The following is a 24407-nucleotide window of genomic DNA, read 5'->3' on the forward strand; positions in this document are numbered from 1 at the left end:
CTGGAAATAAATATGATTTATATCAGTAACCAATAGTGAGCCGCCAACGAGCGTTAGTGTTGCGAACTACATAATAGTAAAAATAACAAGCGTGGGTTAACAGTTTAACACCGTGGTGTTACCGCTTCATTATTTTCAGAGACCTCGTTCATTTCCGCTTTCGATCTTACTGTTTATCGTTATTTTACTCTTAATGAAGGTAATTTAATTTTAAATTCGAAGCACTTATTTCAGTGCAACTAACATCAGGAGCCTGATGTACATCAGCATTGTACACATGCATCCAGATTGTTCGAAATAATTCAAGTTACATAAAAACCCCAGGTACAGCGGGCCCCAGTCACTGCCCTTTTGGGACATGAAAAAAAATACAATGTGCTTCATTGTTTTGACATATTGTGTCGGTCGGGTCGGGTGTTGCCTTGCATTCCACGCTAACCGAGCAAAGAAACAAATACCCGATATCTACAACGTGATACAACTGAGTCATCTTTCGTCATTCGACGAGCGAGTTGTAGTGGAATTCTCATGGCCACCAGTTCGCGTGCACCGGTGTTCGAGCGCGGTCAAACTTATCGTCGCTCGCTCTATTATCGTCGCTATTTTCGGTCGAGAGCCGCTCGATTGATAAGCGCCAAACTACCCTAGTGCTTCGATCGCGCCGCACGTACCTCATCGCGCCGGAGGGAATCGTTACAGTTTCACGTTCACAATTCAAACATTATTCGTATTTGCGCCGTCCAATCGTGAATTTGAATTTGGGAATTATCCTTGCAAATAGACGTGTGTCTGATGAGTGAGTTTTCGTTTCCGAAGGTGTTGTGGGAGCGCGAGTCGGGAGGCGCGGGCGCAATGGACAGCTGCTACAAGCTGTACACTTGGATCAACCACACGGTGCTGATGCTGCTCTTCCAGATATTCTGGAAAGTGAGCCAGCTGTCCGACTACTTGACCGGAAAGTGAGTACACCTACTTGTCTCTTATCCTTAGTGCTGGGAACATATCAGTGATTAACATTCTGAATCGATAAACATGTGCCAAGGGACGCTAGAAAGTTTTTAAGCCATCCAATAAGGTATTATGTAAACACCGAAAAATGTTTTGATAATCTAGTGCTAGGTAATGTAAATACTGACAGTGACTACATAACATTCTGTCGAAACTAGCTGCTAACCGGATCTGGTACTGAGGATTTATTTCCTCTAGTTCTTTATCTGGCCTTCCAATTCATAGAAAATATTGATGTATTAGCGTATTAGTTGATTAACAATTAATTTCATTTGAATGATAAGATTAACTAAGCTCCTTTAATATTTAGGTATGATTGCTTACAATGTAATTGAATGAACTCATTCAAACGAAGGCATACCTACTTGTAATTTATAATGTTATAGGTAGGTAGGTACCTATAATCGTAATTTACGTAGATAAACTTAATATATATATATAATATGTATATATATAATATGTAGATAATTACGTAGATAAACATAATACACAACGCTGTCACCGAACATGTGGATGGCAGCTGATTCCTGCCCGATTTTAAATGTATTCTTTTTTTTCTCTTGGCAACTCTTATTTCTATCTTCATGATGCTCACTTCTTTTTTATAACCCTCTGGAGACAATAAATAAATCAGGGGATAATTTGAAATTTTGAAAATAGAAAAGCGTGTCTTCTAAAGAAAAAAAAACGTAGCATTTCTAATCAACTTCCGCGAAAAGTTAATTGAGTATGATGGCCAGTACTGATTGGCAGTCGATTACATATCGCGGTGCCAAAAGGAAGTATGCAGGTAGTCGTTTTGTAACACCGTGAAACCGTTAATCTTTACTATTATGTTCTCGAGTTTAACCCATAAATCATAGTACTCCGTTCATTGCTACGATCAATTTTATGAGACCCTGATATTGTGGCCACCCCAATACATGTGGGTCTTTAATTTCTCAATGATACGCTTTATGGAATATGGGGGATCATTTTCTGTTGACAAATGCATAGTCTAACATAATCTATTCAACAAACTGTGGCTTTGAGCCAATTTCTTTTTTACGATTTCCTATTTTATTTTATCTGCTAATGTGCTTTTTCAAACTGTATCAATAACACACCGTAGCAACAATTTAGTCGTAATGTTTTGTGAAGGTTATGAACCCGGCTCCCGGTGCCAAGATTATCTTCAAACTGGTTGCGTGGTTCAACCTGAGAGATATAAGTTTGTTTTCATTATTGCTATCGTTATTTCCCCGTTTTAGCATAGTTTGTGTCATGTTCAAGGCTGGCAGAATTGCATAAGTTGAATTTAGCACTAGGACAATACTTTGTAGGAACCATAGGTAGATGCTTTCGTGGAAAAGTTCAATGTTTTTTGGATTTCATACCTAGTTTAATGTTATAAGTTATCGACATTATCTTCTATTTGTTAATGGCTTCCAAATTCATTAAAAATGGAGATATAATATAATCCCATTTATTAATTAGGTACCTATTTATTAGTTAATACGGCGATATTCCTATGGAAACAATCGTTTAGTGTAATAATCATTAGGTAGTTTCTTTAATTTACCAGCGTACCTATATATTATTCGTTGAATGTTTTCTAATTAATTACGTGTATTGACTGTGTTTTGTCTTCCGTGTTGGGCGACGTTGTTTTAAATACATATTTTTTCTTTTGTTGTTAAAATATTGTATGTCTTGTCTTTGTCGTCAATTGTTATTGGATGCTATTTAGAAGATAATAGAAGAAATATCAATTCAGTACGATATCTAATCTAGTGGGCTTATACATAACAGCCGGATATACCTAGGCACTCCAAGAAAAAATACAGTATCAATTTATTATTATTTCTTCGGAATTTGTTGTGAACAGTTTTTTTTTTTTCAAAACATACCCAGTAAATATTCAGTATTTGAAGTCGTGGTGGCCTAGTGGGCAAAGAACCAACCTCTCAAGTATGAGGGTGCGGGTTGAGGAGTCTGGGTTGAGGAGGTCAGATAGGCAGTCGCTTCTTGTAAAGCACTGGTACTCAGCTGAATCCGGTTAGACTGGAAGCCGACCCCAACATAGTTGGGAAATAGGCTCGGAGGATGATGACCCAGTAAATATTCAACTCTGTGCACCTCTGTTACTTTTCATTATGCCTTGTGTGGATACAAAATTATTAAAATAATTGTGTGAGAGCCAAACGTAATATTTTTTTTTTAATTTCATCTCTTGCTTGAACTATTTCTTAGAAGCTTTCAGGTACCTATACTAGCCTATAATAAGAGAGAAGTGCTTATCAAAAACTGCGAAGCACTTCTTTAACTCAAATAAATAGTTACTTAAGTAATTGTCGTCATGTTTCTTTGTTAATGAAGCCAATGAGCCATGACCGAAATAATAAATAGCCACGTAAATTAGATAAGAAACTGTCGCATTCATTAGTTTGATGTTAAAATTAATCCGCTACGGAATTATTGAGAAAACCCGGGTAAGTCAGACTCGCGTACAAAGGGTTCAATTCCAATGTTGTAGGTATATGGAAGCCCAATCATTTTCGTAGGTACTTTATCAATCGCCCGATCAAACTATCGGCCAACTAAAAAATCTGCAGTATACTCTCAATGTTACGTATTTTTCCGGCTCAGTATTAAATTAATTATTAGTTAGAGAATGGTATCGAATTCTAGCATAACCTATTGGCATTTAATCTCAATATAACGCAGATATTTGCACTTTCGTAATGATGTGAATGGTAACATAAAGAGCACATTGGTTGCAACGTGACTCGCAGTGTGCACTGAATAATAAACAGTTACAGCTCAAATTTTCCCATGGGTAAACATTTGAGGCTGAACTCTCGAAGGTGATGAAATTGCTAACAATGCCGGTTTTAGGGTTCCGTGCCCGAAGGATAAAACAAAGTCTTAGAACTGGGTACTTACCATGTTATTAAGACTTCGCTGTCCGTCAGTCCATCTGTCCGAATGTCATCAGGCTATATCTCAAGAGCCGTGACAGATAGACAGTTGTAATTTTTACAGAATGTGTAACAAGAACGCTGAAAATCAGAATAAATTAGTACCGAATATTAGTACGCACCTAACAAGAATCGGGTATGTTGCCGGTTTCAGACCAATTAAAAACTTTGATTGATTTCACGATTTTCTATAAAAAAAGAAGCAGCCGGCTGACAATTTGCAGTGTGCAAAACATTATAAAAAAAAAACTTTTTTTTCTTTCAATGCGAATCGTCTTGAATGTCGACGAAGGAGCAAACACAGAATGTATTTTTAAAGACACGTCACTATTAGGTAGTTCTTATTTTAAAATGGCCTGTGTGCCTATCTGTGGTCTGTGGAACGTGATAGGCGGGTTAGTGTTTTTTTTTTAATTCAAAAGAGGATTTAATCATATGTCTATCTATGTTCTATTTGCGCAGATACATGAATATTAATTTAGACGAACACTTTATATTCAGGTAAGTAAATAAAATTATATTAATATGTACGTTGGTAGGCTACATAAACAGTGTTTATTCGTTATTTCTACCCTTTCATAATTGGTTTAATAATGAATACCTACCTTTTTGTATTATAAATACACGATTATGGCCGACCAATTATCCTCGACACAGATAATGAAGTAATCGAACAGAAATAACGAATAAAAACACAATGATAATGCGATGTTATCATTCATACTTTAATCAGAATTACAATTTCTTTTAGCTGATAAATTGAAAACGTCATCTTTAGGTTAATCCCTTAAGTAATATTCAACCTTCATTTTAATTCAGTTTTGTGTTCCCAGAGCCACTATTTACTTAGAAAAACTATAAACTATTATTATTTATTTTAGCAAATAAAACTGTCCATAATAAATTAAAATATATTAGCTAGTAACACATTTGCACAAATTGATTAACAATCCTGCAGATTTAAATTTCGAACTGTCTCACTGGCCATCTCTATTTTATTCTTCACTGCGCATAAGGTACCACAGACAATAGACCAGGGTACAGTTTACTATTTACATCAGGTGCACCAGTGACGTCACAATGACCTTAGCGTTATGTCGCAAGGAAGCGTGCACATCATGACATTACACCGTAATTGCACCGTATTTGTGTTGCCAGTTTCGCTTTCTACTAACTGCAGGGACGTACGGTCTGTTATGCAGGCGTAACTGCATAAAACTATGACGTAGGGGACCGTTAGTGTACCTGCATACCACACACTTAACAGTCTGCCGAAAGTTGATACGATGGCTGTATTTTTTTTTATTTATCTTGGTTCCTATCAATGTTTTCAGTCGGTCTGATAATGGCTCAATCTGATCTTTGTACTATGTGTAATGCCATTATTACCATTCATCCTCTTACTGATTCATTAGACCAAACAAATTATCAGCCGAATAAAAGTTTTTAGTTTACACTAAGTCTGCTATAATGGGTTGCACTTAGTTCCTCGATCGCCTTTTGTTTTTGATTGACAACGGTAGGCTTACTTAGGAGTAAAGTAGTCCGGATTAGTTTATAAATGTAAATAGCCTGTCACTCCTTGTATTGAGTTATGGTAGATTAATTTGTTTATAGCAATGCATCTTTAAGTCATATGTTATGATAGCTTTATGGTAGCAGATTTCAGTATGACTGTAAAAAGAGCTATAAGTCTTCTGTCGTCTGTAACTGCCCGATTTCTCTAGGTATTCAAACTGTAACATTGAATGAACCTTTTGTAAGCTATCTAGAATAAACAATATTGGTTGTGTCGTTGTTTATCTGATTGCTTATCAGATATGTAATGTATAACGATTGTTACAGGTTGATTATTATTGATAAACCTCGTATGATAAGCCTCGTGCACTAAACTTGAACTTAGTTCAAACTGAAGTAAGTGTACGTAGGAACCTACATCTATATGTGACATTGTATAAGCACTTGCAAATAATATATGTATCAAAAACCGATAAATAGAAGTAGGTACCCAGTTTTAATGGCCTCGTCAAATACATTGAACATCTGTGCAGTCTAGACGCCGATTCAGTCAATTCTAATAATAGACAAATAATTTAGGTATATCTATTGCGCAAAGCAATTCCCAGCTGTCTTTAGAAACTATTCACGATTTTAGTTTAAAACACAAAAATCCTTGATGCTGTTGAATACAAAACACGCGTCCTTACATGCATCTATGTCAGCGAAATTCGTGACCAATTACAAATGCATCTATACCATCATATATTCATATAAAAAACCTATAAATTGAGCAGTTTGTCCATTACCGAGGTTGCATGAAAATGTATGACGCCATTCGATGAATTAGATATCTAGCGCGTGTAAGCCAGTGCCAAAAAACGCACGAGCGGTCAAAGTACACAGTTCGATAGACCATAGAGGTTTTATACGTTTTTATATCAATTCGTAAGCGCGAAGAAAGTGGACTAATATTAGAAGGTTGGCAGTACTGTCAGGTATGTTGGCATGATAATCGCGGACAGTTCCATTACCTACGTAGGGATTATCTAGGAATTCAAGAATATTGAATGGTAACGACACAAGTGTCTATAGGTATCTATGGGTCTAGGCGGGAAGAAATAGCAAGCGTGTCGGAGTTTGAATTTGGAACTATGGAAAATAAATCAGTAGAAAGGACTATCCCTAATAGCTAAAACATAATACATATTTGAACACTGTTTAATTTCATAAGTGTTGACGTTGATATAAGTATTGAAAAGGACCTTATTTCAACCTTTGAGCATCGAATGCACTGAGTCATCGCTATCTCGCCTTATTCAGACGAACAGTGATTCAAGCCTGCAACGTAAAAACATAAGCCATTAATGGAACCTGATTTGTGACTAAAAATAAACTCTTTGATTAACACACATTTCTGAGTAGACGTTCATTTATAAATGATAATAACAATATAGGTACACGCTCGTTAAATCAATTAAGTACCTACTTTAGTCATGTTAAAAACAATGACGATAATAAAAATATTAGTTAATGAATATTGAATCATTACTTTAGGTGTATTAACGATAAGTCATTTCTGCACCTATACCTAATTCATAATCTATGTCTTAGATTATGAACAGGTAGGTAATTCATAATCTAATTCATAATACCTATAGGTACCTACTGCAAAAAAATATTAAAAGAATATTATATTATATTTATATTGTAAACAGATAGGAACCCACATTCATTATAAACTTTAAACGCGATTGTAATCGTAATAAGCAGAGTTCATTGACACTAGTCCCTGTAAATCTAATAACGATAATAAGATAGCAAACAAGAGGGATCACTATAGCATGATGTATATTGACGTAATCCTACTATGTTGATCATAACAATTTGTTTGTTCACGTAATCGTTTTAAATAACAAAACGACCAACATTTATCTATTAATATTTGACCTTTCCACAGACAAGATTATTTCTTCTTATTTTCTAGTTTCTGGACGCACAAATGCCAGTAATACAAAGACTATCTAAATGTCAAGATGTTTTTTGTTCAAATCTGCACAATTATTTGCATTTGACATTACCTAAGATCTCAACGGTCAAGTCTAGTTAGATATTTATCGATGTGTAACTGAATAATACAAGCATACAAAAGTTACGAATGGATATAAAAGATATGAGGTTCTAGCCTGCGTATTTTCCCCGTACGACATTGTACATAATAATAAGGCTGTAGAAGTCTAGCCCAAGGGGTTTGACTAGAATATTGATGCTAATTTGAGACGAGTAGCAAATGATGCTTAGCATAATTGGTAGCATGTTAGTCGAGAAAGAATGTATGCTATTGTTGATACATTGAATAACAGACAACGGAGTTATGACTCGAACAAAATTTTTCAAATTTTTAAGATGGTGGGCTATTCTCTATATCTTAAACTTTTCAACTAATATATGCAGTAGATACATATTATATGTACATCTATCTACTGACTTATTAAAAAATTCTAGCTATATAGATGCTGAGCTCAATCAGTAATGTATTTTCTATGAAGACATATCGTTGTCTCTAAACCGCGGTCTATTTCTATCGAATATCAATCAAAGAATCGTTTGGTCAATTTGGCACATCACTGCGGGCTTTGTTTTCGACAATTTACATTTATTTATACAACCGAGTGGATCTGCGAATAAGATTCACGTCATCTTGCGAATATCTGGTTTATAATGAGCGTCGAAGTTGTGTTTGTGGCGGGAAATATGGCGAGTGTGATAATCTTTTAATGGTGGCCTCAACGTCTTATATTTACATACTGGTCTGTTGTTCAAAGTTTTGTGTCGATTCAGTGTGTTGGCTATTCAATAAACTGGATAAACAAGCTATTAAAACTTGCTTATAGACATAACACTGATTATCATCGTTACTTAGTATAATTTAATTAGTAGATTATAATTACGTAGGTATTTTCTCGGAATAGACACTTCCTTATTGTATTGCAATAATTTTTCATGAACTCCTAGTATTATTTATTCAAGAATTTGTTAGAAATTATTTTTATTTTTCAATAAAGAACGACACAAAATGTCTGTCTCTTTTCTCATAACGGAAAAAACTGTTTACTCTGGTGATACGCGAAATCACATTGAATGTTATTAGCGCTTTTGTAAGTTTTCAATGACCTAAAATCCAAAGAATACATTAGTGTGCATTTTTCATGAGTTTAATATAGTTGGAAAACGGAGCACTCGACAGGTATTAATTTTTCAAGTGAAAATAAATAAAGTGTCGACACTCCCTATTGGTTCAAATTAGGTTAATGTTTGTAAGGTAAACTTTTAGTGGGTTATTTTTAGAATAGCCCTAATTTCAGTAAATATAGCATGTCTTATGTGAGTCAACCATGGAGTCAACCTAAAAAAGTTGTTTTTGGTTCTACAGGTTATTAGATAGCATCAAATTAGCTTTTCAACTTGTAAACGCTTTTTTTCGTAGAAACCTAATTTCTGATATCAGTAAATTAGAGATCTCATCTACAATTGTACTACATTAACTAATCTACCAATAACTACCAACCTGCTATAAAACTGTACCTAATTAGGGCTCTCATAGGCTCACAGATATAGGTACCTACATAGCCCTGTTCTATCTATTGATTATCCAAAATAGTGATAAATATAGTAGGTAACCTACCTGTTTATATCTACATAATTTGATTGGCACCATTGCCTTCTTGCAATTTTCATTCAAGTATAATTATCGGCAAGGATATTGAGCCCTGACCTTCACCTGCTCAGAAGTGATTTATTGGTTTATTGCCATAAGTGTACAGTTCGCAAAGCGATCCCCACTCTTCCGCCGAGAGCTCATTATCCGTGCCGATAACTATAGGCACCTAAGTAAATAGGGTTGTTTCCTAGTATTCAGTCAATTAAAAATAGGTATATGCACCGAAAGTTCACAGAACTAGAAACACGATAAGCTATATTATATTAATAATAATTGACCACATAATTTTAAAATAATTTATGAAATTTGAATTTATCGTCTATTACGTCACGCCCTTGAAAACGGCGAATCGAGTCCGATGTCGTCACTTTACATTGACAATGACAAGTATTAGACAGTGACAGTATATGACAGGAATAACCTGAGAATGGTTGTGTTGTTTTCTTCAGTTTTTATTTGTATTTGAGCGAAAGAAACTTAGAAAAGAATTATGGAGAAAGGATTTATTGAAGCTGATAGTTTTATTGTCGCTCAATTCTTTGCTAATAACCAAGATGACACAAATATAACCTCAATAATAAACACAAACTTTACGTTCCTTTGCACAGTTTTATTTTACCGCGTACACAACTCAAAACATTACAGGTATTTTCTTTTGTGCCCAATGTTTAAAAATAATTTAAATGTTTAAAATATTTGTTTTTGTATCTATATTATAAGAATACATTATTAAAAATCAATGAGTTCTTTCTAATTAGTTTCTTCTCTTTAGATGTGCAAAGTGTAAAGGAACACATGGTATACTCTGACGTCACAGTCACGTGATCGAGCGTTTTCTGGGCAATGTTTTAAGAAAAATAGAAAAAAATCGAGTACATAAAAAGTAAAGAGAATTAAGACGCAAAATTATAGGAGGGGTGATCTTTAAACTATTTAGAAGCTATTTAAATAGATTTTCGAAAATTGGAAACAACCCTATTGTATGGTACTGCAAATCCATTTATGTAGTTATGATTCATTAATTTTCATTGAATATTTACCTCAATTGAATGTATCATGTCTTAACAGGTATCCGGCGATAAGCAATTATATAAAAAGTATATAAGTAATGATTCGAAGTAATAGGCATGATGACAAATTTTTAAATTCCTTTGTATGATGTAGGTATACGTCTATTTTATATGAAAAATTATTAATTTTAAGAAAATGCGAAGTTTTTTTATCAAATAATTGCATTTTTCTCTGTCCACTTTGAATCCGGCGCGAAAACGCTTGTCAGTGTCATGTCGTCACTTGTGACGTCACGACTGAAATTACAAGACGCAAGTAAACAACGCTCGTGCAATAATTAAGTTTTTTGTGTTATTAAATATGAATTCGAAAGGGCATAGGTGTTGTGGGGTCCCCCAGTGTAAGAACACATCCAAAACAACTCCTGATAAGTTATTTGTGTACGTTCCTCACAATAAAAAAATACGAAACAAGTGGCTTAAACTTGCAAGGCGAGATTCAAAAGCAATATTGCCCAGGGTACAACTTTATTTTTGTGAAGATCACTTTGATGTAAGTTATTACATAGTTCTCTAGATTCTAGCATAGTTTATAATGTAAATAACTATTTCGAGGTTAGGTTTCATCTCTCATTGTTTTTTAATTAAACTAGTATACTTACATGGAAGTTTTAACATTTCTAAATTCAGCTGAACAAAAATCTTTATTTGATGCCAAAGTTTTTGGCATCAAATAAAGATTTTATCCCAGCATTATGATATCAATTCTAGGCAAATTAGCGCTGTTTGCCTTGATAAATCCGGGCTCCATAACTCGTGTTATAAACAATTAATTAATTAAAAACAAAGATCGCAGTGGAAGTTCACAATAACGAAATATGACGTTCGCGCGCTTTCGCGCGAGTTGTTTTGAGAAATGACGTCACGAGCTCTGATTGGTGTTCAAGATATCATGGCGGATTGCCTTATTTCGTAATTTTATTTTATAAAAATACATATTAATCACATTATTAATAAAGAAAACAATGCGCGTTTTATATTCCAAGCTTCAAGTTTAATTTAATAAATATATTATTTTAATGATTTTTGATTACTGTCATCATGCCTATTACACGTTCCAAATAATAATAAGAACACAACTTTATCTTAAAAAAAACAAATGACGCGTGACGATTGCATAAATTCTACGTAACATAGATTAAATTAATCTTTTCTGATACAGAAAGTCCTGATGTAAAATTACCTAAGTAGGTATGCTGCCCACATATCAATGAACGTGGTACCTATTTAAATACTTGTTATCAATTTAGGTGCTAAAGTTATTCGTTATTTGTTGGTTTCTATAGGACCTTATCATTTTACACGCCTCTACCTGTTGGTAGGTAGACTACCCACGCATGTCTATCCTAAGCACACGTTTGCTTTAGAAGAGCAATGAATACAGGTTCCTGAAACCTGCTAGTCATAAAGGCGCGCATTCATAGACTTATTTTATTCTCTTTGAATTTATTTAGTAGGTTTAAGGAATAGAGGTTATTGAATATCAATTTAGCAGATCAGGAAGTTAACTAGGTATATAGTAGCTCTCTACTTATTAGTTACCTACACTTAGTGAAATTATCAATGTGGTCCAGTAATAGGAGTTACTTTGTATCGAGATTACTGAAAATATGCAGTTTGTATGATGTTATTAAAAACATGGAATGTAAAGAATCTATTCCGGTGTTTATTTTCTTATCTAGAGTACAAAGGAAAACAGATGTTCCGAGCTGCAGAACATTGGTAAAGAAAAATATTTCAATTTATTATTTTACTCCTAACATAGGATGACGTCATCTAATGCAATGGTGGTTGAATGATCGAGTTTAAGGCACTGGTTTTAAACATGCGCCTACGCAGATTAATTTCATGTATAAGTCGTATATGCAGCCCACGTGGTTTGGTGCACTTTTAGGCACGCAAACTTCAACCCTACGCTCATATAAATAGTGTTGAAAAGCCATAAAAACCTGTTAAGAGGAAATTCCCTGGTGGCCAGCTGCATCTGAATGTACTGAGTAATGAGATAGGTATATTGATTATATATCAATATACCTATCTCCATAAAATGATTGTATCCATAGGTACCTAATATTTATTTATTTATTTACACCACTATCTACCATTAAGTACAGGTGTATCTTAACCTAATGCGATAGACGGGACACAATACTACAAAATAATAACTGAAAACATAGATAACGCCAATGCACAACAACATCAAAACATAAAATTAAACAGGAAAATAGAACATAGAATAAAAAATTATAAAGGCTTTCAAATTAAACATAAAAACAGACAAATAGTAGTAATAATAAATACAACACAATATTAATTATTATAACACAAAAGATGCAATAGTTCTCTTGCGAATTCACCAAAGTTACACGTCAAAACGTCTATCCTTGTATGGAGCACGTTTATGTTGACTATCGCTCTGGTAATAGGCGACTTGGCCATAAGGTTAGCCCTGGCCGGTGGTGTGACCAGAAGTGGTGGATATGAAATACCCCGTTCTACCTAATGTTTTAATGTCATACGTCATTACGACCAAATCCCCCGAGGCTTTTACTGAAATTGACTTCAGCGAAACCAATTTAATATAGGTACTTACTGTACTAGGATCGAATAACGTTTAAAGCTGAAACGCTGAAAATTTACTTCAATGCCTTTTAGTATTTTTTTTTTCTAGTTACTAAAACGTTTTTAAATGTCCCATAGGATGTCAGACACGCGATCGTCCGTCATGTAACCATACCCATATTTTATCGCTTTTAATGTAAGGTACCTATTGGTCTAATTACACCATAGATACTGTAATTGAATAGTCTATAATTGGAGCTTATAACCTTACAGAAACATAGTTATGTACTTAATTATTAAATTTCAAATTATAGGTACTTATTATTTCGTCGTTAAACTAATAAATTAGGAAAATGAATGGCCTAATTAAAATAAATGAAATAGTTTTTATTTATAACTAAGTAAAATGATTTATTTTCGTAAAACTATTTTAGTTTGTCAAGCCAATTTAGGTTTTAAAGCCAATTTGAACTGCGGTTTGGTTATTTTAATGGCATTTGAACGCCTGTTACTTTGTTTACGTAATAAAAACCACAAATACAGTCAATCCATGACATGAATGTTTGCATATTAATGCTTATGCTATTATTCTTATATAATGTAAGGAACTAAACTTATTATGAAAATCCGTAAGTATACCTATATACGCACAGGTACATTGCATCATTCCAAAAGGACAACGACAAATGTTCCTTTTTAAAACAACGTCGTACAATTAATGCTCACCTATTTACCGGTTTGAACGGAGGAAAATACTAAAATTATCATTTTATAATGATGTCACGGCCCAACAATTTTATCTCTCGTTTTAAAGACAATTAGAACCTTGACCTTATCGTTAAATGCAGGAAGGGTTGCCAGCATTATCTTGCATTCCCTTTTCAAACCAAACGCCATTGTTAGGTACCGTGCCAATGAGGTTCTATACAAATTATCTTTCCTCTTGGTTTAACATTCCAATAATAGATTAACCACATGTTTTCCCTGTCATCAAAGTCTTGATATTCGTATATTAGCTAGCATAATATAGGATCGTTTAACGAAGCAGTAATTGTTAAACGAATCCAATTAAAACGTGTGACAATGTAAAATAACAATAACCAATATGGCGACTAACGGGCATACAAAGTCACGTTGATCAACACAAAGGTTTTATTAGAATGATAAGATGCATGTGTTCAGAAACATCAGACAGATGTGTTATCAAGGACTATTATGGCCTTACTACAAAAACTTTAAACCCTGTTTTACACTTGTCTAATAACATTTTGGCTGCAAAATGAACCATATGTCAACGTCATAATTTGACATTTTTTTAGACAAGGCATAAACTGACGTTTAAAAGTTTTTGTGGTAAGACGGATAATGTCTAACAAAAGATACATTGTTTAAATAACTATTAGTAACTAACTAATTTAGCAGTCGGAATACAATGAGGCGTATTATTAGAACAATGATATTTGTTTGAAATCAACAACATTTTATTCAAACTCGTATCCATATTCCCATTCTGTGGTCTCACTAGTCTATGGTCATATAATAGGAAGATAAACGTTTTAGAAATTGTTGAATAAACTAAAGACGTCCGCTATCCGCACTTTATCCACGAGGGGCACTCGTTCAATTACACCGGCTTGCTCTATGTGACCTCTGCATTGTTTGTGTTTCAAAGAAAAAATCACTGAATATGTACATAGCGAGGTGATAAGTGCTTCGAGTAGACTGAATAATATTTGATTGTCGCTGATATGAGCATAATTTGGAAGGAGGTTCAATGGCACTTTTCAAATGAGTATGAACGTTGCCCATAGTCGTTAGACATCGATTCACCTCGATTCCATCGAAGCCTAATTTACTTTGATTCTTCGTCATTAAAATTCTACGTATAAAGGTCAGTAAATAAGGTGAATTCGTAAAACCACGGCTAATCGCTGCTATTTATCTGTGTCAAATCGGAAAATGCTATATTTAATTCACTGTATAAAGTATGTCCCTGATCGTATATATCTATATGTAGGTATATAAGTGTAATGTTCACACTAGCCACGGGTTGTATATTACTGCAGACAATAAATTAATTTGTTTTGATTCTACTGATTCTACGCAAGGTGTCATCTCATTTGAATGGAGTTCAAACAATGACACCGTATATTAATTAAAACAAATGCATCGTCAGACTAAGCATACAAAATCTGATATCGTTCAACAGATAAAATATTTGAGAAATTGTACAATTATGGTGATAAAAGGAGCTATTTATAGGCATTACCGACACTATGTGTACGATGTAAATAATACAGAATAATGTAACGTGTTATGTCTAGCGTCACGAGTTATCGAACCAATTTTCAGTTCCACGTGAATTCCTAGTAAACATTATTATCTAATAAGTTTACTCATTACTAGATACGAGAAACAATGTTTCCTGATAAAAATTATGATGTCAATAGGCTAAGGAAATTTATGTTAGCAGCACGATATTAACCGAATTGTTTCCTTTTTCCAGGTCACCGGAGCCTAAAGCAGAGAACATGGTGATCACATTCGCGCCACTCACAAAGGAATCAAAACACAGACGGCACATCAGATCAATGTCGGATGTTCAGAGCAGCACGCCGTACCGGATCCCGTTCCGGTCCCGGAAGGGCAGCACGCACACGCTCATGTACGACTCGGACACGCGGGCGCGCCGGATCCGGTCGCACAACCGGCACTTGCAGCTCGACTCGTCCGACTCCAGCGACTACTTCGACTCACCCAAGAAAATCACGAGTTTGGGCCACAACATCATGAAACACACAGACTCCATGAGAATACTGTAATGCAGTCCTGAGAGATCTGATTTAAATTAATAAATGAGGCTGTACAATCTAGTTGTCGACTAGATCGGAATCACGTCGGGTTGCCGTCGGTTCTAAGAGTAGGTAATCAGATTTCAATTTAATTGGGATGTTCTTGCGATTGAAGAAACTTTGGATTCAATGATTGTTCGTTTCATAATTTTAGCGACGATTTATACTTTCAAGTGGTAATGTTATCGTAGGCAAGACTAAACATGGCATAGTCACTGTTTATGTATGACTGCCGAATTGTAAAATAGACTTTGGCAATCTGATTTGCTGTAGTGCATAATTTGATCTTGTCCGTCGAATAATCTGATGATCCCAAAGATGTATAATCCCAACGTGATTCAGCGATATAACAGACTATAGTGATTTCCTTTATGAGACTGTGATGAAGTAGGTTAACGGTTATGATAACTATTTAGTTGTAATTATTAGTTTTAAGTTAATTTTCATTGTCAATTTTGTGTCAGTGTCTATGAGACGTATGACGAGGGCGAGAGATGTGATGCTGGCGAATGTTTTCTACGTCAAATGTATAGAATTATTGAATACTTTTCATATCATAACCACAGGGTTGAACTGCTAAAAACCACCAATTTACCTATTATTAATTTAATAAGGATTCAAATTGTGGGAACATTTTACAATAACAATCAATAAAATCGATAAACAGATTGAAAATAATCAAAAATAAAATTATAATCTTTTCACGGTTTATACTTATCAAGATGACTAATTCGACCCTGTGTGGATACTCGATAGTAGGACCAAAGCTCTTAATGTGGCCATATCTAAAGTACCTATAATGCTGAAACACTAGTCTGTAGAAGCACTACTTAGGTAAATCTGTCAGAACATAACACTGATTGGTTCAGGCCTAGTTTGTTAAGAACAAAAGACTCAATCGAGAACAGATGTTGCATATGTAGTAATGTTTCTGGAACAGCAAATATGTACCTAATATTTTGATATAGAGTTCAGTGTTATTTGAATTGCTAATAAAACTGAAGCCTTTATTAATTTAGTTCTGACATGACAGTGGAAAATTGTGACAAAAGTGGGTGGGCAAATGTTGACAGTCTACTCACATACTGAGCTAAAAGTAAACACTGAAACTAATATCCAAGTCAAGAAAGAATTTTCGGCTTGATTTGTCAAGTATTTTTAACCAGGAAAATTCTATTTTTAAAATAATGTTTTGTGCAGCAAACTTTTTTTTGTTTTGTTAAAATAGTGATGTGGAAGTTGACAATACAAATGTAGGATTAAGTTTTGAGTATTTTGGCTTATTTCGCTATCTCTGGACCAAAAGTATCGATAGAAACTGGAGTTTGTAAAAAATGTGATTAAAAATGATATCAGAGAGCAGGAATATAGGCCTTCAATTTTACGAATGTGATAAGTAGCAGTTAAAATATCTATAACATTGTTATTTATTACATAATATTGAACCGTGATGAATGTCAATAAACAAAGGAAATTCCTAAAGAAACATACATTTTGTTTAATTTTTCATCTATTATTCCTAAAAGACCTATGATAAACGAGCTACGTTTATTTTAAAGAATTGAGTACTTATCTATGTAGTAAAACTACCTTGAACGAACTCTCATTACCTACTTTCGGGACCGGGGTGAGTTGGCAAGCTCAATGTAATTGGCCACACAACAATAGACAATTGACGTCATAGAAGAGACAATACGCTTGATTTATGGAAAGTTCTTTATCTATAGGTACCTAGTAGAGTAGTAGGTAAATTCATATTATCAACCTAGATAGATACATATAAACACATTAATCAATGGGCAATCGTAGCCATAATAATGATATGTGTAAGCTCGGTGACACAACATTAGATATCACGTTAAGGCTGTGACCATGACCTGATGCTGCCGCTAACAAGGAATCCACGTTTGACCCTATTACGAGACATTAGTTTTCGAACATCTTTCTTTGTCGCCAAAGCATATACCTAATGGAAAATTCGTAAAATTGCTATGAATCTGACTAAATGGTTCCCCTTCAAAAGGAGCACGCTCATGGTTGAATTATTAATGTTAATACACATACTTATGATACTTATAAAACAGTTAGAGATTAGGTCAATTCACCAAGAGTCATAAATCTTTAAAAAACTGCAATCAACGTACATTTTTCCAAGGTTTTCTCAACAGGTAACGCCATCTGCTGCATTCATTGGTCGACTAAGTTTCTCGCAATGCTACGACAGCTACGAGATTTTCAGCGGCTTCCATACCGTAGCGTAGACCGGAGTGCCGTAGCAGGCCTACTAGTGACATCTAGTTTTACAACGAAGAAATAAACAAAGAAACGCAACGTTGCCTTGCGCTTAATAACAAATTAACTTACCAAGTTTTTATTTGTTTTTTTCTAAATTGCAATCAATCTTTCTATCGTTGTCGATTTAACAATTTTGTTGAAGAATGTAGGTGATAGCTTCACGTCAAAGGTCGATAGATGGCTTCATTCATCAACATTTTTGGCGAAACATTGCACAGACACTTCACTTATCATTGACATTAGTTTGACATTTGTTTGTTTACATCACGACATTTTCAATTTCATTGTTATTTCGAACGTTTTACCGCAAAGTGTTTCAAAAAGTTCACAACCTCTAAACTTAAGTGTTAGCGTAATATTTAACTTTTGTGTCGTAACAAACTAAAATGAAGACATTATTTATTTTACTCTGCGTAATTAAATTAATTTCTGGAACACCTACACCCATTGTAATGTGGCATGGAATGGGTAAGTTTTTAAATAAAGAACAACAGTTTTCTGTTCGGAATCTACAATTTTGAAATTAAATTAATCAGTCCTAGTTACTCTCCCATAAAGTATAATCTCTGGCTTGCTTGTAAAAATATATCGTGAATTTTAATTGACTCGTTAATTGCGTTGATTGTTGCCCTCAATAGAATAGACATAACATGAATTAATCAGCAAGTAAGTGAACAGCGTTGGCCTTCAGACAGACTGGACTCTATATTTCTTAATATCAGACAATTAACAATATCCTAGATGTTCCCTGATATCAGGCTACCTCTTTTCATTTATAAAAAGAAAGTAAATACAAATACCTTCTCTTGGGTAAAGAATAATGAATCATCCAAGTTTTATATAGAGCATTTTATCAAGTGGTTTTTAGTCTGGTAAAATTCAAACTTTTTCTAGCCGTTCCAAGCTAACTTTGAGTTTGGTATCTTTAAATATCAATGATCAATAAAGGTTTTATTACTGTTAAAAGGGCCGGTTTTTCAATCATCAGTTAACATCTATCTGATGAATATGTTTGATGTTTTGACAGCTTTTGTATAGAAAATATGTCAAACCGCCATATTTATTCCTCAGATGGTAAGTTAACCGATGATTGAAAAATCAGCCCTTAGTGAAATAAATATCAAGTATAAACATAAAACAATTTAAACGCTGAATGTAAGACTGAGTTAATTTTAACATGCAAGTATGTACACAGATCTTGATGTAAACAGGAAAATATGAATAATTTAATTGGTGCAGCTATCAGTATTTATCTGGCATTAATTAATAGGGCTGGGATATTGCAATAGAACATCATTAATTAATAAAGTAAATGAACTTAAGCCATATTTCTGCTAACTCTGCAATATTAAATTAATAATATTTTCATATAGGTGACACATGCTGCCTAAGCTTCAGTTTGGGGGGAATAAAGGTATTTCTAGAAAAAAATATACCCGGAGTGTATGTAAACTCATTGAAGGTTGGCAACTCCTCCATCGAAGACCTGGAGAATGGGTACTTCATGAACCCTAACAAGCAGGTGGAATATGTCTGTGGTCTACTGGCTGCAGACCCTCAGCTGAAAGATGGTTTCAATGCTATCGGCTTCTCGCAAGGAAGCCAGTTTCTGTAAGACATTTTAAAATCTGTTTTGTTCATGATGTTGCAATGATTAGAAAGGCAAAATAGTTCATGGTTGAATTGAATGTATAAATATTAGCATTTAAATTATTCATCAATTACTCTTTCATATACAGAAAATAAAACATAAGTGTTGTAATGCTAAGTCAGTTATATTGTATACCTTAATACCTAATACCAGAATAAATGAGAGATTTTGCATAATTTTTCATGAATATAAAAATTTTAAGGCGAGCTGTTGTCCAGCGCTGTGGTCACCTACTACCTAAGATCAAGAACTTGATATCTCTTGGTGGTCAGCATCAGGGAGTATATGGTTTGCCCCACTGTGGAGCCCTGATGCATCCTACTTGTGACTACATCCGACAGCTGCTCAACTATGCTGCTTATGAGAAGTAAGTCTAAGCTTAGAAGGTAATAGCAATTGTTCTGGGCTCCCAGCCCTAAAAGTTAATTTCTTTCGTATGGATGATCAAAATATTCAACTTAATTCCTATCCCATGTGCGAGTGAACCCGCAGTAAACAATACACACAATTATAATTGGTTTATTTTCATCGTGAATATCCTGATGGACTGACAGTCTGATTTATTAATTGAGGAACATCCTTTGAAAGGTCAATCGCCTGATATTCATTCGATCGGCACGCAACCTTATAAATCAAGATGTGTAGGTAAATTGGTACTCATTATAAGGTATAGGTACTATAGGTGCAACATACATCAACCTGCATAAGAATGGATTAATCAGAAACATGCTACAGACTACAGAATTATTATGGTAAACTTTCTCACGCGAATATTACATTTTATCAGGCATGGTGCCCTATTCGACCTCTAAAAGAGATAAAAACCCGGGTCCTCTTAAAAAATTGACTAGAAGCTTCTATTCTAGGTCCCCCAGAATGACGTATTGTTTTTACAGGTAAACAAACAATACAGGGTTACACGTGCCCGCCATTTTTGTATGCTTAACGCGTCGCACCTTCAACTTGTACATCACAGCTTCAGAGCAAATAAGGACCGGAATATTGAAGGTCGATGTTAATGTTTAAACTATCCTTGCGGCGAATTGTAGAGGGCAACTTTATTATTGCTCGTTCCGTTTATCATTCAGCTTCCACTCGCGGTTTTACCCGCGTTTTTATTCTTCAAATCGTTCTAGCTGAGGAGATGCTATATCTCCAGATAATATAAGAAAGTCTTCAGCTTTAGACACGGAAGAATAAAAGCTTTAAGGTTACACTAGTCGATATTTTTCCCATACAAAGTTCGGGGTGCTTTTACTCTACATTGTGACATAATACATTCAAAATTAAACTTGATATCGTTTTATATTGTTATTAAGTTTGTCTGTACGGATTTAAAAAAAAATAAAAAAATCCCAGTAAAAAGTTATGAGCCAACAAAGTTCCGTTTTTCTAGACAATTTTAACGCAACTTTGAGTGTTAAAAAGTCCCATAAAAAATGTAAAATCTCCAAAACGAAGTCCGCTCCGACATAGCTCAATTACTAAAGAGTTCTATAAAATTTATTTCAAATTGATTTATACAGTAGTTTTTTCAGAAAACGCTTTTTTCTGAAGCACTCTTCGTCTTTTTTTACGTACTCGTTTTGCGATGAATTGTCGTGCATTTCACTCAATAGCATTCCCCCCGGCAGAAGCGCGGGGCGGAGCGGAGAAAGACGCTTATACACACATGCTTATTTCCACAATTTTTACGTTTTGCACGATATTTTGTCGTGCAACTGTGCAAATTTTAGTGCAACTATTTGTTTGTATTGTTTTGGGCTCAGTCTGCTGCTGCGGCCCACGTCTTTCGTATCGTATGTGTGTAGACTATTCTCCTAGCGCTTATCGTACGTAAACATTACACTGACCCCCGGCTAAAACTCTGGATTTCGATACTACCTTCTTTATCTGTTTGACTTGGCACTGAACTTTGGACTTAGTATTTGATATCACTTTGATCTAAGCCGCCTTTGTCGCATTTGCCGCAAACACCGCGGTCGGCGTTTTTGAGAATGTAAACAAACAGAAGAAAGCAACCTTATTTCTAAAGGAATAAAGTATTATTTTTATATGTTTCTGTTCCGTTCTTTGGTAAAAGCCGCTTTGCCTATTTTATTGTTTTATCTTTCATATTCGTTACAAAAATTGTGATCGAGTTACACGTCTCTACTGCTCTCTTCGTTCTTCGTATGTATAATGTCAACTAAAAAAAAATGAGAAACGCTTTTCGACACGAAAATAACTGTGTTACTGCTTTAAAAAATCAAAATGTTCAATAAAATCAATAGAATTGATTTCTAAATACATGTAATACATATTATAGATAAATAACACCCATACAACATTTGTCCTGGGTGGGAATCGAACCCACGACCTACGGCATAGCAGTCAAGATCACTAAGTACTAGACCAACAGGCCAGTCAAACTGATTTTACATTGTGTTATCATAAAAAATGTTTTAGGTACCTACGCCTTGGGACAATTACTGAAATCCATGCGAGCATCACTAGTCGGTACCTCATAAAATAAGCAACTTCTATGAAATCTATACTAATATTATAAAGAGGAAAACTTTGTTTGTTTGGTTGTAATGGATAAACTCAAAAACTACTGGAACAATTTTAAATATTCTTTCACCATTAGAAAGCTATATTATCTGCGAGTAACATAGGCTATATTTTATCCCGGTGCGGGCAGTAGCTCCCACGGGACGCGGGTGAAACTGCGGGAAAACGGCTAGTATAAAATGATAACAGTATCTATTATTTTAGTACGAGTTAGTAAGCGCTTGCTGACTTTTCGGTAGCGAGCAGTACACAGCAGCATGTACGTATGTGTGTCTAATGTCGTTTTGATTCGTAACGGTGTTTGTATGCGTGCTTGTTTGCACGAAACGCATTGTGCAAATAGACTAGCGTCTAACTGCTCATCACTGGGGCTATCTCTGTCGCACACGATGTCAGATGAGACAGCGCGCTTTTTGGCCACGCCCCTGAGTGAGTTCGAGCCCGCGACTAGTTTAACCTTAAACATAAAGTTACACGCAATTACAGAACCAGCTGTTTCCCGCAGTTTCCCTTTGCGTCCCGTGGGAACTACTGTCCGTAAACAAATTAAATATAGTCTGTTTCTCGGGGCTTGGGCTAATGTAGCTTCCCACTGGTGATATAATTTTCTATATCGCTTCAGTAGCTTCGGAGCCTTTAGGGTTACAAGTATAAACAAACAAAAAATGTTTCCTCTTTAGAAGTCGCCAGTGGACATACAAATCCGAGCGAGTTACGAAAATCTAGATTTCCAACATTTGTAACAGTATATTTTATCTATGTTCCGCTTTCTTAACAGGAAAATGCCCACATACGCAATAGTATTTTGTCTAACTTTCACCATATAAAACTTTTGTTTCCGCTTCCTTCCTTCTGCCTTCTTTTAGATATATGGCTCCTCTGGTGAGGGAGTTATTTTCTCAGACGAAATCCTGTTTCACAGAAGGAAGAAAGCTGTTACTTGCCTGTCTTCTAAGCCGTAATATAAGAACATCTACAAACACTTGTTTTTTTTTTCAGCTGGGTCCAAAACGCTCTAGTCCAAGCTACATACTGGCACGACCCACTAGACGATGAGGCCTACATCCACAAAAGTATTTTCCTTTCGGACATCAACAACGAAATCATGGCGAATAAGACTTACATACAGAATCTGAATAATTTGGACCACCTCGTGTTAGTGAAGTTTGACAATGATACCATTGTGCAGCCTAGAGAGACGGAGTGGTTTGGGTATTATGAGCCTGGACAGTCGAAGAAGTTGCTGCCCTTGAGGGAGACGAAGATTTATACTGAGGTTTGTTTTGGTTACAATTAATTTGATATCATTAATTTAGTTGATATGTATACAAGTCCATAAAGTTCTGTTTATTGTGGAATTCATTTGTACGTAATATTGATGGTCATAGTTGTGTACATTTATTGGGATCCTTTACGCCTGTCCACTAGGCCAAGATTTTCTCGTTTACAAAAAGGAAAATCAAAGACACTACGACACAAAAAATTATCTGCATATTTAAAGCATTAGTTACGAAAATTGCAGACTAAAGACTAGAGAATTTATTTATAAATTTTCAGTTTTAATTTCATTGTATGAGGTAAAAAATAAGAACAATAGATAGAAGCTTTATTGTCTGTTTCAGGATCGCTTGGGTCTGAAGAAGATGGACAAAGAAGGCAAGTTGATTCTCCTATCGACCGTAGGAGATCACCTGCGCTTCTCAGACACATGGTTTATCGACAACATTCTCAAACCTTATCTCCTTAATTAACTCGTCTATTACGAGATTAAATCTCATTAACGCGTGTTAATGAGCTAATATTCATTAATCTAAGGTCTAGAAGTTTCTATGAAATAAGTCGAATAGCGCTTTAATTTTACTGATAAAGATGAAAGTCTGACTGGAATCTGTATTTTAAGTTATGTAATTAGAAGAATCAAAATGGCTGATCAACATATTTTTTTTGTTATTTACTATAATCTCATTATTATTTAGTGTAAACAAAGATAATGATATTATTATACAATACTTAGGTTATGATACCAGTGCGATGCTTTATATTATAGTCATAAGAATCTCGAAGCAATAACATTGTGATATCAAGATTGATTTTAATAAAGTTTATAAGAAGATTTGAGTTTTTTTCTTATTACCTATGAATACAACCAAGAAGTTTATTTTCATATGCGGAAGTCAAGGTACGCTTGCGACGTACGACATCATGATTGTAATAAACAGACAAGCCTCTATGAATGGT

General features: G+C 34.7%; 2 protein-coding genes across 2 annotated transcripts; both read left to right on the top strand.

Moving 5' to 3' along the window:
- Positions 1–524: 524 nt before the first annotated feature.
- On the top strand, positions 525–17160 carry LOC124634948. The gene is made up of 2 exons (XM_047170647.1): positions 525–959; positions 15325–17160. Exons 1-2 carry the CDS (start codon positions 793–795, stop codon positions 15638–15640), a joined length of 483 nt encoding a protein of 160 aa, XP_047026603.1. The 5' UTR covers positions 525–792; the 3' UTR covers positions 15641–17160.
- Positions 17161–18204: 1044 nt separating this feature from the next.
- Positions 18205–24282, top strand: LOC124634947 (palmitoyl-protein thioesterase 1). The gene is made up of 5 exons (XM_047170646.1): positions 18205–18433; positions 19339–19576; positions 19819–19983; positions 23169–23445; positions 23792–24282. Exons 1-5 carry the CDS (start codon positions 18352–18354, stop codon positions 23918–23920), a joined length of 891 nt encoding a protein of 296 aa, XP_047026602.1. The 5' UTR covers positions 18205–18351; the 3' UTR covers positions 23921–24282.
- Positions 24283–24407: the final 125 nt, after the last annotated feature.

The sequence above is a fragment of the Helicoverpa zea genome, chromosome 12 (genome assembly GCF_022581195.2).
Source record: "Helicoverpa zea isolate HzStark_Cry1AcR chromosome 12, ilHelZeax1.1, whole genome shotgun sequence".
NCBI classification, from domain to species: Eukaryota; Metazoa; Arthropoda; class Insecta; order Lepidoptera; family Noctuidae; genus Helicoverpa; species Helicoverpa zea.

What these genes read in the sequence shown, in the direction of transcription:
- LOC124634948 (XM_047170647.1), top strand. Translation starts at nt 793, where the DNA reads ATGAGTGAGTTTTCGTTTCCGAAGGTGTTGTGGGAGCGCGAGTCGGGA. An exon ending in TCCGACTACTTGACCGGAAA is followed by an intron (nt 960 to 15,324) that starts GTGAGTACACCT and finishes TCCTTTTTCCAG; the next exon opens with GTCACCGGAGCCTAAAGCAG.
- LOC124634947 (XM_047170646.1), top strand. Translation starts at nt 18,352, where the DNA reads ATGAAGACATTATTTATTTTACTCTGCGTAATTAAATTAATTTCTGGA. An exon ending in TCGCAAGGAAGCCAGTTTCT is followed by an intron (nt 19,577 to 19,818) that starts GTAAGACATTTT and finishes AAAAATTTTAAG; the next exon opens with GCGAGCTGTTGTCCAGCGCT. An exon ending in AACTATGCTGCTTATGAGAA is followed by an intron (nt 19,984 to 23,168) that starts GTAAGTCTAAGC and finishes TTTTTTTTTCAG; the next exon opens with CTGGGTCCAAAACGCTCTAG.